This window comes from Dictyostelium purpureum (assembly GCF_000190715.1).
Source record: "Dictyostelium purpureum unplaced genomic scaffold DICPUscaffold_176, whole genome shotgun sequence".
Classification (NCBI taxonomy): Eukaryota; Evosea; class Eumycetozoa; order Dictyosteliales; family Dictyosteliaceae; genus Dictyostelium; species Dictyostelium purpureum.
This window is the reverse complement of record NW_003519513.1, coordinates 1-14251: the sequence shown is the minus strand read 5'-3', so window position 1 is coordinate 14251 and position 14251 is coordinate 1. Positions and strand designations below refer to the sequence as shown.

At 21.5% G+C, this 14251-nt stretch overlaps 5 protein-coding genes across 5 annotated transcripts in view; all 5 read right to left on the bottom strand.

The window, feature by feature from the left end:
* DICPUDRAFT_98366 (uncharacterized protein) overlaps positions 1 to 1733 on the bottom strand; it is a gene marked incomplete at its 5' end in the record, with an annotated part of 4103 nt that extends 2370 nt beyond the window's left edge. Inside the window, one exon of the mRNA XM_003289406.1 lies at positions 1724 to 1733. Coding sequence (XP_003289454.1) covers positions 1724 to 1733 — 10 coding nt within the window. The remainder of the gene's footprint in view (positions 1 to 1723) is intronic.
* Positions 1734 to 4270: 2537 nt separating this feature from the next.
* On the bottom strand, positions 4271 to 7491 carry DICPUDRAFT_80225 (uncharacterized protein; the record flags this gene model as incomplete). The annotated part of the gene is made up of 2 exons (XM_003289405.1): positions 4271 to 6242; positions 7385 to 7491. 2 exons carry the CDS (start codon positions 7489 to 7491, stop codon positions 4271 to 4273), a joined length of 2079 nt encoding a protein of 692 aa, XP_003289453.1.
* Positions 7492 to 8829: 1338 nt separating this feature from the next.
* Positions 8830 to 9744, bottom strand: DICPUDRAFT_80222 (uncharacterized protein; the record flags this gene model as incomplete). Its single annotated transcript, XM_003289404.1, has 4 exons — positions 8830 to 8842; positions 8957 to 9002; positions 9271 to 9467; positions 9587 to 9744. The coding sequence occupies 4 exons, from the start codon at positions 9742 to 9744 to the stop codon at positions 8830 to 8832; spliced, it is 414 nt and encodes a 137-aa protein (XP_003289452.1).
* A 331-nt stretch (positions 9745 to 10075) lies between these two features.
* On the bottom strand, positions 10076 to 10793 carry DICPUDRAFT_80221 (uncharacterized protein; the record flags this gene model as incomplete). The annotated part of the gene is made up of 2 exons (XM_003289403.1): positions 10076 to 10500; positions 10790 to 10793. 2 exons carry the CDS (start codon positions 10791 to 10793, stop codon positions 10076 to 10078), a joined length of 429 nt encoding a protein of 142 aa, XP_003289451.1.
* Positions 10794 to 11876: 1083 nt separating this feature from the next.
* On the bottom strand, positions 11877 to 13958 carry DICPUDRAFT_153839 (uncharacterized protein; the record flags this gene model as incomplete). The annotated part of the gene is made up of 5 exons (XM_003289402.1): positions 11877 to 12316; positions 12379 to 12670; positions 12925 to 13044; positions 13407 to 13708; positions 13928 to 13958. The coding sequence occupies 5 exons, from the start codon at positions 13956 to 13958 to the stop codon at positions 11877 to 11879; spliced, it is 1185 nt and encodes a 394-aa protein (XP_003289450.1).
* Between the last annotated feature and the right edge of the window lie 293 nt (positions 13959 to 14251).

Below are 14251 nucleotides of genomic sequence, written 5' to 3'. Positions count from 1 at the left end.
TGATCTGATTTGGATGATGAATTGGATGCTCCATTTGTTGATGATGATCGATGATGATGATCCTTTTAAAAATTTCATTATAGAATATAATTTATAAAGTTTATTTTATTTTATTTTTATTTTATTTTTTTATTTTATTATTTTCTATAAACTTTTATTTTTTTTATTATTTTTTTGATAATAAAAAAAAATAAAAAAAAATGAATGATGAAATTTAATTTTATTTATTTACTATTTTAAAAAAAAAAAAAAAAGAAAAAAAAAGAAAAGAAAATAAACTAATGATAGTAAAATGTGATACTAAGTGATAGTGTAGTAGTAATAAAGGAAAAATAGATGATTTATAAGTGTTATGCAATTATAAATCTAATGGAGTAATATTATATTATCTATATATTAATTATTATAATGATATGGTATTGATGTTTAAAAATATATTTTGTGAATTATTATTATTATTATTTTTATTATTATTATTATTATTATTATATTTTATGTTTTTAAAAATTACATATATAAAATATATTTTAAAATTATTTAAATATAATAATAACTACAACAACAACAAATTTTTTTTTTTTTTTTTAAATTAATACTATATATATACCCAATTGAATAACAAAATAAATAAAATTAATTTTAAAAAAAAAAAAAAAGAGAAAAAAAAAAGAGAAAAAAATTAAAAATAAAAATAAAAATAAAAATAATAATATAATTATAAAAATAATATTAATATAGTATAAAAAAAAACAAAAAAAAAACAAAAAAATATATTTGTGTGTGTGTGTGTGTTAGGTTGTGTGTGAGAGAGTGCGATTTTAAAATACAGTGTGAGTGAGGTGAATAATATGAGTGTTTTGTTATTGTGGGTGAGAAAAAGTGGTGTAATATTATCTGTGTGCAAAATCAATCAGTCATATAATTTAATCTTTTTTTTTATTAATTCAAGTTAGTTTATTTAATATTATCTTACTTTTAAATATTTTTGTGTGTAAAGAAAAAACAATGAGTGTGTGGGATAATATGGGTGTGGGTGTGTATGTGGGTGAGTGTTATATATACATATATATATTTATATATATGTGTGTGTGTGTGTGTATGTTGACACTTTTTGTTTTTAATATGTGGCTAATTCCTTTTTTGTTTGGTAGGGGTGTATAGTTATATAATTTTTTAGAAAAATATTATTACTATTTTTTTTTTAAAAAAAATTGAGTGTAGTGTTTATTTGTTTTGGGGGAAAAAAAATAGTTTTTTTTAAAACAACAGTTGTTTTTTTTTTTTTTCAATACTCAACAATAAACAGAGTGCACTGTTCACTTTAAAAATCATAGGTTATAAGACATGTCGTTTTTATTTTAAAATTTCATATTAAAGTCTTAAAATTAAAAAAAAAAAAAAAAGGAAATTAAAAAATAAAAAAATTCAAAAAATAAAAAAATAAAAAAAAAATTGGGTAAGATTTTTTTTTTTTTTGTTTACTGTTTAATTAATAATTTAAAAAATTGATTTATTCTTTAATTTTGATTAATTTGGCAAACACTCACATAATGAAAAAATCAGTATCTAATTTTTAAAAGAAAAAATTTTCATTAGAATAACCCCTTTATTTTTTTTTATTTTTTATTTTTTTTTTTTATTTTTTTATTTTTTTTTATTTTTTATTTTTTTTTAAGTTATTAGTAATTAGTGATAAGTAATAAAGAAAATAAAGATAAGGTACCATATCTCATTTTTTGAATCTTTTTATAAAAATTTCTGATCCAAAGATCTAAAATAAAAATTTTAAGATTTAATGATTTTTTTAATAAAAAAAAATTTCCCTGTGTGGGAAATTTTATGTTTTTTTTTTTTATTTTTTTTATATTTTTAATTTTAATTTAAAGGGTGAAGCTGAGACTCATAATAAAAAAGGATATCGATTAAAAGTAGGTATTTCCCATCAATCATTAAAAAAAAGCATTATGAAGTTAAAATAATTTTAATAAAATTTAAAATTTATTTTTATTTTTTTTATTCATTTATTCATATATTTTTTAAAACAACTTTTTTTTTTTTTCTTTCTAATTCTCATTGATAAATTTCAAAGAGATAATATATTAAATAAGAAACACAAATGAATAAAAAGAACTGAGGTTAAGAAGTCAATCTTAGAACAAGAGAATTGAAACCTAATAGTAATTGATAAAAACAAGAAAATACCAATGCCCCAGTTTCTAATGACAAGGGAGATACCTAGCCAACAAAAACCAAATAGATGCATTTCTCCAAAATTAAAAATTCAACGTAGTATCAGATAATTATGATCATCAACCATGAAGATTTGAATAGATAATCAACAAATTAAAATAGATTACATAATAGAGTACAAGCTTGGATTAATATAAAATTTGTTCATTCTAAAATAATTAATCTTTGTAAGTATATAAAAATAAATATTTTAAAGAAAAAAATAATTTTATTAATTTTTTTCTAATTATTATTATTTTTTTTAATTTTTTTTTTAGATCTCTACAAATTAATCTCATATAAGATAATAATAAAGAAAAATATAGAAAATCCTAAAGAACAAAGTAAAAATAAAACTATATCAAAATTTTAATATAAAAATAATAAAAAAATAAAACAATTATTAAATTAATTGTTTTTCAAATATCTATTATTATCATTAATATGTAAAGAAATTGAATTTTAATATTTACAAATATATTATTAACCACCCAACAAATTTTTTATTAAATATTATATTTTTTATTTTTTTCAAATAATATCATTCAAAACTCAACAGTCTTTAGAATTCAATTAGTTTTTTTTTTTGTTGATAATTATATGATTATATTTGTTTGTATATAAGAAATAACAAAAAATATTGAATATTTTTATATTTTAACACCTTTAAAACTTTTTCTTGCATTAAAATTTGTTTATTTTATTTGTAAATAGTTTACAAAAAATATATAAAAAAATTGAAATCATTGCAATTATATAAATTTTTTTTTATTTTAAACTTTATTTTTCTAATCCTAGTATTAAAATAAATAAAATTTTTAATAAGGTTTTGAACTAAAAATTATTCTTTACGTTGTATCTTTATTTAATAAATTTTAATTGTAAAAAAGTAATATTTAATTTTTTTCTTAAAATTAATTAGGAAATAAGTCATTATTTAAACTTTTATATATTTCTCGGGCAATTTCATCAACGCATTTTTCAACACAACTTTCACATTTGGCTTCACATTTGTCAAGTGTTCCTGGAGGAAGGGTAGGTAATTGTGCAGTTGCATAGCTTGCCAAACAAAGTAATACCAATAAGACATAAGAAAAAAGAAATTTATTTAACTTTAACATTTTTGAAAATACCTAAAATTTTTGTTTAATTAAATATAAAAAAAATTTTAATTTTGAGTTTATATACACATTTTTTACCTCAAAAAATTTAAAATATGAAAATTTTTTTTTTTTTTTGATTTTATTGGTGGTTAAATAAATAAAATATAACCAATAATAATGAACGAAAATATTGCCATTTATAATTATAGATATTATGAAAAGATTTAACCATCAGTATCTTGACAACAAAAATTATTTATTTAAATCTATTAATATTATTTAATTATAAAAAACAAAATTTTCACCTTTTTCCATTTAAAAAAAATTTTTGGAGAAATGGATTATATGAAAATAAAAAAAAAAAATTTTAATATTTGATTTACAAGATAATTTTCCAATTTAATAATATTTGAAAAGATAATCGTTACAATAAAATGAACAAATTAACTTTACAATTTAAAATTGGTGATATTTTAAAAAAAAAAAAAAACTATATTAAATTTATAATAAAAAAAAATTATATTAATTTTCTTTTTAACTTTATCATTATTATTGTAATTATTAATATTTCAATTCCTTTTTGATTTTCTTTATTATTTCGATTCAATCGAGGATTATATTCTTAAACTCTATTTCTTTTTGGTTTCTATTGTTTTGGTTTAAATGATTTGATGACATTTATAATTTTTGATGTCTATTAATCGCTCTTCGGTCAATTGTGGGTTATAAATTTAAATTTACACCAAAAATACTCCTATTATTTATGTGGAGTATTATATACAAAAATAGATCAGAAGATGAACACAAGTCATTTATCACATGAAATTAACATTTTATTCACAATTACTTTAAATTTTTCATCTATTTTTTATAAATTTAAACTAAATTATTATTATTTATTTATTTTTGACTGTTTATAAATTTATTAAAATGATTTTTTATTTTAAATAGTTTATTAAATCATTTTGAATTTTTAAAGTTTGTTTTGTTGGTACTGAGAGTATTTTTAAAATTTCGATTTTAGTTGTTTCGTATTGAGATTTCGAAATTGCTAAATAACATTTTATACTATGAATTGAATGAGATGTTTCAGTTAGTTTAGCCCATTCTAAAAATAATTGGTCTATTATAGGATCATCAATTGGGAAACGAGATTTGGCCAATAGGATTGCTTCTTGATATAGCATTGCATTTCTATAGACATCGATAGCATCTTTAACATGGCCGGTTAGCAAAAGATAAGAGACTGCCATATGGAAATCACCAGTGCATATAAGTTGTTGAGAGTATAACGAACAAATTGATTCATAAATTTCCCTGCCGGCTTGAATACTTAGTGCAACAATATTACCTGTTAACTTTCCATTCTTTATAATTTGATACAGTGCATTCTTTATATTACCATTCCAACAATTAATTGATAAATAATTTTCAATATCGTCAATCTTTAATAATTCATTTGATTCTTTTTCGATTAGTTTATCAATAACCAATTTGTTTTCTGAAAAGATTGCTTCTATTTTATCATTTCCACAATTACCACCATAATCAATATTTACTTTATCATCATTTTCTAAAATATATTTGGCTAAAGGTATTACTGATTGAGTATTATCTACTTTTTGAACAATATCTTTATTTAATAATAATATTGGTCTTTTTTTTGGTAAATTTTCAGTTATTGGTAATAATACCGGTGATGTTGAGCTTTGGTTTTTTGATGGAGAAACTGGGTTATTTATTGCTGTGGCTGTACTTGTTGTTGATGATGATGTGTTTGTGTTGGCTAAAGTTTCTTGTAAGTTTTGTTGTTTATTTTCCTCAATTTTTTTATTTAATGATATTGCTATTTGTGGTGGTGATGGTTTAGTTGGTAATGATTCATTTGGAGTTTTATACGGTTGCTTGGTATAGTCCCAAATTCTAACAGTTTGATCTTCACCACCTGTTGATAATAAGTTTGGTTCGACAAAGCTCCAACATACTGTAAATACTCTTCCGTCATGACCTCTCATATTTGAAACCAACTCTTTACTTTCAATATTCCATACCTGTATTGTACCATCTGCCGAAGCTGAGGCCAGTAATCTCCAATCATGTTTCGACCAATCAATGGAGCAAACATTATTCCTATGTCCAGAAAATTGATAAATCAATTCAATTTTAAATTCTTCTATTCCCTCTTTTTTTTGATTTTCTTCTTGATTTTCATCTTTTTCAATATTTTGTTTGATTTGATTTATTTTATAAATATTAATTTTTTTATCATTGGATGCTGAAGCTAAAGTATTTTTATGCTCAGGGAATTGGCTCCATTTTACTCTATTTATTAATTTTTTATGTTCTTTGATTCTTGTTAATAGTTTAAAATCTGAATTAAATATATCTATAGTTCCATCTGAATGACCAATTGCTACCATATCACCATCTAAATTCCAATTGATATCAGTTCTATGTTTGCTAAATGTTTCGTTTGGATTTCTAGATTGAATAGATGGACCCATATTTGTAAAGCCTTTGTCAAAATGATTATAGTCCCATTCAAATATTTCATTATTTCCAATTGTATAGATTTTACTTGGTTTTTCTTGTTGTTTATTTTCTACAGTATTATTTTTATTTGGTGGTTTCCATACAATTTCATAAGTTTCATTTTTGTGACCCCCTGGAAATATTGTTGATTGATTATTATTAATATTGTAAACACCAGCTCTTCCATCGTCCATGCCAAATGCTATTAATGTTGAATGATTGATACCATAATCTTTACAAAATGAAATTGCTGTAACTTTTGATTGGATCCCTTTCCAGAGCATCTTTGATTCGTATCTATCCTTTTGGTTTTCAGTTGGAGACCATAATCTAATGGTGTTATCACCGCAACCAATTGCAAAGGTATTTGGTGTATAGCTACATGTATCAATACTATAAACAAAACCTCCCAATGCTTGAATTCAAGTTTTCCATTTCATATTCTCCCAAATAATTATTTGCCTATCTAGTGATAATGTTATTATTTTATTTTTATATTTAGCTGTATTTGGTTTATAGTATCGGATCGAGGTTTAAAACTAGGATTGATCCTAGATTTTCTAATGAAAATCCGGATCCTTTTTCCTAAAATTTAGGATCGAAAAAAATCCTTCATATAAATCGTGTATTTTTGATTATAATAAATAAAAACCATTAATACATTACTTTAATTGTATTTTTATTCGACAATATTTAAAAATTTTTTATTTAAATTAATTTTTTTTTTTTTTTTTTTTTTTTTTTTATAAAAATGATGTTAATAGCCAAAAAATTATCATTTTTTGAAAAAAAAAAATATTTTGATAATAAAAAAATCATTTTTTTTTAATATTTTTAATAAAAATAAAATTTTTAAAAATCATTTCCACCTCTTATTATTTTAAAAAAAAATAAAAAATAAAAAAAAATAAAATTATTTTGGTTTTGTTTGAAAATGATCAAAAACAACAAATTTTTAAATTTTTTAAATTTTTTTTTCAAATAAAACATCTTTTTCAAAATAATTTGTGATTTTTTAAAAAAAAAAATTAAAAAAAAAAATAAATTTTGTGTGGAGTGTCGTTTTTCTCAAATAAAATTTTCTAAAAAAAACGTCTAATTTTATTTTGCTGAACAGAGCAGAAAATTTTTATTAAATAATTCACATTTTATTGAATTAATGGAAATTGCTACTGATGGGAATTATCGACAATACAAACCAGAGCAAATGACTGAATACGTTCATTTAATGGCAAAAGAATTCCGGGTATTACAACAACAAGAAAAGTTGTAAAAAAAACAACAAAATAATCAAATGGAAATAAAAATATAAATATATATATATTTATTGTTTTAATAAATTTTTTTTTTTTTATTTTTTTATTTTGTATATTTAAATTCCAAAATTGATCCTTTTTTTTTAATTTTTTGATCCAAAATCGATAAAATTTAGGATTTTTTTGAATCCTTTTTTTCATTTTTTGATCCAAAAAAAATCCAAAAAATTCCCAGGAAGAATGTTTTTGGATTTGATCCTATACTATACCCAGATTAAGATATCAGCAGTTAATGAATTTGATATTAAATATTGAGGTGAGGCAGGGGACCATGATAAGGTTAACCATACTCTTTGTTGCTTTTCGTTCATTGAGGAACCGCCACTGCTATGCTGAATTGAGTATTTTGCTGGATTAAATTAAAAACTTTTTTTTTTGTTTTTAAAACTTAGAAAAATAAAAAAAAAACTAAAACTTAGAAATTGACTTTAAAAATGGAACTAATCGACCCCGAACTTAGAAACCCCTTTTTTTCAAAAAAAAAACTAAAATGTATACCCTAACTATGGATCAAGGAGGTTGGAATCTTTGGAATATCAAAAACAGACAAAAAGCACAAAGACTATGGATGATAAATCAAATAATAAATAAAATTGAAACTCATAAAATAGAATCAGAATATCAACACAGCTGGAAACATCAAATATCAACCAAAACAATAACTTCAGATTACCTACTTAAAAACTACAATGATTGGATACAAATAAAAATTAAAAAAGGACTACTAGACGGGTTGAAATCCATTAAAAATAAGGACGGCAAACCTCTTTCTTTAGCTGAATGGTATTCGGAAATAAACAATCTCAACAGCTTTACACCCAAAACAGAATTCTAACAATGTCTTCAACTTACAGGTTATAGCTATATCAACCTATTCAATAATATACTTAATATTAAAGATCCAAAATCAAGAAACACCCTATTCAAATTCCAAGCAAGATGCTTACCAACTTCATTCACAACAAACCATGTGGACTATGTAATGAAAATCTTAATAATGATCCATATGGTCATCTATTTTTCAAATGTAAAAAAACTCTTAAATTCATCAACTTCAATAAACTAAAATCATTTATATTCATTATTTCGGGAAGGGGCCTCAATTGGTCACTGGAAATAACAAGATCAAGATGGAATATATCAATATAAAATATTACATACAAAATCCCAGAAGTTCGCCAATCCGATGGAGAAATAAATATGGATTACAAAAACACCAGATTTCACAAATCACACTTCCAATGGAACTATAAAGCAATAGATTTCGACTTAACTAGATGCTTCGCTTATAGAAATGCCATAGCCCTGGTATTTCATCAATTTTGGATTTGGTTATGTAAAGAATTATATGACGATCAAGAAAATACAATAAAAGAACTCGATTATAAGATTCTAACCTCAAAATGGACTAAGCTAGCTACTTTAGAATACTTAAAAGGTTTAAAAAACATCAATGATAGACACCCTAAACAACCACAAACAATTAGCAACATCAATGAAGAATATAGAAAATTTAAAAGAAGAATAGCAAGAGCATATTTCATCAGCATCAAATCATTACCAAATATCAACAGTTTAGAATATTTCCTTTAAAAAGTTTATAAAAAACATTAAATAAAATTTTACTGATTAATTTAAAGCATTTGCTTTTAATTATCTTCACTTTTAAAAAAAAAAAAAAAAAAAAAAAAAAAAAAAGAATCACACACGAATTGACGTTACCGTGCCCAACTTGTATGCTGTGTGGTAAAACTCATATAAGCATTAAACACATACCAAACACAATAAACTGATGACTTAATATCATTAAGAATCATCTTCACTTTTAAAAAAAAAAAAAAAATAATTTATTTTTTAAAATTGGGGGTTGGGTATAAAATAAAAAAATAAAATTTTATTTTTTAGTTTTCAGTTTTAAGTTTTAGTTTTCACAAACAAATAGTTGTATATTTATTTGATTATTAGAATTATTTATATTTATTATTTTTTTTTTTTATATTCTGTAATTAGAATGTTTTCTAATCCATATTCCTTCAACAGTTGTTTGCCAAAAAGAAATATTTGATTATAAGTGGCATTTGGGTTATTACTTATAAATATCCCCCATTTTAAATTCCATCCACCTCTTCCATGTATAAGATTAAAATGATCGTATCTAGTTACTAAAATACAGTGATCGTCTATATTTATACCTTTTTGAGAAAACCATTCTTTGAATTGTCGAGGGAAAATATGATGTTTGTGTTTTATCTCATCGTCCCTTTGGTTTCCTAAACCAATTTGTGCCCTATATAGAATAATAAATAAATAAATTAAATAATATTTTATCTAAATTTACTTTTAAGCTGAGATTAGACTATTTCAAAAAGAAAAAAAATAAAAGAGAAAAAAAAAATAGAATAATACCTATATGAATTAAAAGAATTAAAGTGATGTGGCATTTGATAAAATTGATTTTGTTGGATTTGGGAACCTAAACCGTTGTACCAAAAGTTATTGTATCTCTGTGGTGGTGCAAATTCAATAGTAAAATGAACACTTGGTTGTTGAAAGAAGTAGTACATCTTTTGATTCTAATATTAAAGTTTGAAAATGAAAATAAAATTAAAAAATAATATATAAATTATAACAATTGGTTTTTTTTAATTTGTAAAAATTAAATTTAATAAAAAAAAAAAATTTTTGATTTAAAATTTTTTATATTTCAATTTTTTTTTTTTTTATTTTCCTCCTTTTTTCCCTTTTTTTATTTTGTTTTATTTTTTTAAGTATTTTTAAAAAAGTTAAAATTTTCCCACACATTTGGTGGTTTTTTTTTTTTATTCCAAAATTACACAAACTTTTAAAATAAATTAAAAATGGGTTTTTTTAAACCAACTCTTAAATTGAATTCTTTTAAAGCAAATTCAAATAAAACCTTTTTGAATTTTTTAAATTTAATACCAAGAGATAAGAATTTGGGTTCAAATAAATCTTGAACTTCGATAATTTCTTTTTTTCGACTCTTTGTTTAATACCTTTAGAAATGTTGATAGATAAATTTTTGAAATCAAATCCTAAATAATATTCAAAGAATTTATAAAACAATTGATCTATTGATATTTTAAAATCTGATGATTTAAATTTGAGAGTTGTATGATCATAATAATGAACAAGATAATCTTCAATAATAAAATTTGTTTTGAGTTTTGAGGTATGTTCGAGAATTGATTTATTTGGGGATTCAAGATTTGGTAAGATTGGAGGAGATACACCATTTTGTAAGAAATTAATGACCATTAAAACTAAACAGAATGAAGAGAAGGTACCCCGAGAGGCATCTTTGAAATTTTTTTGTGTGCCTCAATGCTTAACTAATAATATTAAATCACGACATCTTGGATCCAAATCTACATATTCCTTAGTTAGTAATGATTAAGGCTCCGACCCACCGCGGTTGAGTCGAAAAATTATGAAACCGACCCGCGATTCATTCGAATAACTCAATGAATAAATAAAAAAAAACAAATAAATAAAAAAAACAAATAAATAAAAAAAAAAAAATAAAAAAAAAAAAACAGTTATAATTTCCAATTTATTACACCTGCGACCGCATTAAATAATATTTACTCATTGTATTTTTTGGGATACCACCTCGAACCAAAATATTTTTCATTTATATGCTAAAATATGATTTTACATATTTATACAATTTTATGTAAAAAAATGATAAAATATGATAAAAAATGTTAAAATATGACAGGGGGGGACAAAAAAAAGACAACTATCATTATTTTACATTTTTTTTGCATTAAAATGTCAAATTATAAAATATGAAAATTAAAGGGTCATTATAATTATTTTAGGGTTTCTACATAGTCATAGTCCGGCTATAAAAAAAAAAAAAAATAGTCCGGCCCAACCGCCCCCCCCACAGCGCGCCTATTTTGACTTTTTTTAAAACTACGGAGGCTATAGAAAATCAAAAAAAAAACTAAAAATAGAGAAAAAATCGTAAAAATTGAAAAAATTTTTAAAAAAAAAATTTAAAAATCGAAAAAATTTTTATATAAAAAAAAAAAAAAAAAAAATTTTTTTTAAATTTAATCATTATTTTTTTTGAATTTAAATATTATATTTTATAAAATTCTTTTATAAAATATTATATTTTATAAAATTCGTTTATTGATAATCTTCAAAAAAAAAAAAAAAAAAAAATTTTATAAATAAAAAATAAAAAAAATTTGAAAAAAAAAAAAAAAAACCGAAAATTATGTAATATTCAAAATAAATGTAATTTAACTGTTGTTTAATTGTGTTTTCACACTTTTATACATTGTTGACTATTTTTTTTTTTTTTAGAACAAAAAAGAACTACAAAAAAAAAAAAAAATGACTATGACTATGGATTGCCTATAAAAAATCACCTATAACACCCGAAACTATAAAAACCCCTTTTTTCAAAAGATGAACTATTTTAGAATCCCTAAATTATTTTACATTTTTTTTTTCATTAAAATGTCAAATTTTTATAAAATATGAAAATTAAAGGGTCATTATAATTATTTTTACATTTTTTTTGCATAAAAATTTTAAATTAATTAAAAAAATATTTAAAAAACTAAATGTTTTTTATTTATATTTTTCATATAAATTTTTATTTTTATTACATTATTTTATTTTTGTACAAATTATAATTAAAATATATATATTTTTATTAAACACTGTCTTCACTATTTGAAGATTCTTCACTATATGAATAGTCACTAATGGTTTCATTTTGTGTGTCATCGGTTTCAATATTATTTAATGAGGTTTTGGTTTTTTCATCTGATGATTGATACAATGATTTTAAACCAATATGGAATGATTCAATTTTATTTTCATTACAATGAAATTGAATTTTGTTTTCTTTTTTTATTTTATCAATATAAATATATGTTTGATATGAAAAATTATTTATACTGAGTTTATAAAATGCTAAATTAAAACTATTATTGATTATGGAAGATTGATTGATTGAAAGGTTGGTTTTTGAAATTGAAGAATTATTTGATGATTTAAAATTTTTAATTTTTTTCTGAGTTGCAGAGGAAATTGTTTCACTTGGATCTTGAGCCGGTAAATAAAATTTTTTTTCACCAAAATAATCTATAACTTTATAAAAAATTAATATTTTATAAAGTTAAATATTTTTTATAAATAAAATTAGCACTTACTCGTGAAAGCTTTATTGTAAACTTCTGGATTAATTTTCCATTCATATACCAAGTTATTTAAAGCACTCAATGGAACTATAGAGGAATATTTGATTGTGCTTTCTTTTTCTGATATTACATTTCGAGATGATTCAAGTTGAACTGAAATAAAACTCTCTTCTTTATAAAATTGGTCATTAAAAAAAACTTCTTTAACAATTGAAATATTATCATATTTTAAATCAATATATTTTTCAAACAATTTTTCAGCCTGCTCCAAGATTAATTTATCTTCAGGTTCCGATTTCTTTTTCTTAATATAAAAACATTTATTTTGATACTTTTAAAAAACTATTTAGTATATAAATTTTTAATAACATAAATAATTATAATTAAACATACATTTTTAATTTCCATAATATCAGTATTAAGTCATAATAAAATTTCCAGGTTTGCATTATTAATTATTGATTGACCTAAATGATTATTGCTTTTCATCTAAATCAAAAAAATTAATAAATGTTATAAATTTAAAATATTAAAATATTAAAATATATTTTTTATTACTGTTTCCACACGTTTATGAAATCTTAATGCTTCCATATATTGACCAGTATTACCAATTGGATTAATGTTTCTTTCTAAATCTTTGATATAATGATACCCAATATGGAATACCATTAAACCCTAATAATTTATAAAAATATTTAAAATATGTTTTTAGTTTAATAAAATAATCATTATTATAATACCTACTTTAGTTTTTAGTTTTTCTAATTTATCAAATGAAATTTTTTTGCAGCTTTTTCAATATTTGATTCTCTAATATCCAAGTATTCTTTTCTATGTTGTTCAATAATTGAAATAATAAATTTGGCTTTATTTTGGTTTTGGACACTTTCAAATTTCTCTCCACTACTTAATAATAACTTTAAATATTGTTCATGAAGGTATAAGACTCTTAAATATTTCTAAATAAATTTACAACTAATTAATCCAAATTGTTTTAATTTTGTACTAAAAAAAAAATATTAAAATGGTTTACTTACATTTAAAATCTTTGATTTAATTGAATGCTCATTAATTATTTCTGAAAGAATAATTGAAAAAACTTCTAATAATGCTCTAAAATCTTTTCCAACAAAATATTTATATTTAAAATTTTTTAAATTTACACCATTTATTGTTGGTAGGTTTGAAAATAATTTTCTTGCAACTTTCTGACCCTTTTCGCCTAAAAGTTTAATTGTTTCCATTATTTCTCTTTTAACCATACCCAAAATTTCATTATGCAAAAAACATTTTTGAATAAGACCATATACATCGACACCTTTTAATCTAAAAAATATACCTATTTAAAAATTTTTATAAAATAAATAACTATTATTTAAATAATATAATTAATCAATATAATTATTTTTTGGTTCCTTTAAAACATATAATGAAGACCATCCAAATCTTTATTTTCTTCGTACAATTTATATTTGTTATTTGCAACAGTTGTAGATTTTAATTCAAAAACGTTTTTCCTTCAAAATAATTCATTTCATTATTTTTTGCTTCACCATACAACTTTGAGAGTTTAATAAAATAATATTCATTATTTACACACAGTATTTCATTTTTATTAACATGGTTTTCTAAATATTTTAATATTTCATTTAATATCAATTGAAAATTTTTTTGATCGGTTACTTTAAGCCCACCTTGGTTTTTTAATGACGATAAAAGAAATATAAAGAATCGTTTTAATTTTATATTTTTGTAATCCTCCAATGAAAAATTTAGAATCATGTTTGAAACTGCTTTTCCTTTTGCAAATGCATCTGCAAATATACCAATATTTACAATATTTATATCTTTTCCCCTAAATTTAAATTAAAAAGATTAGATT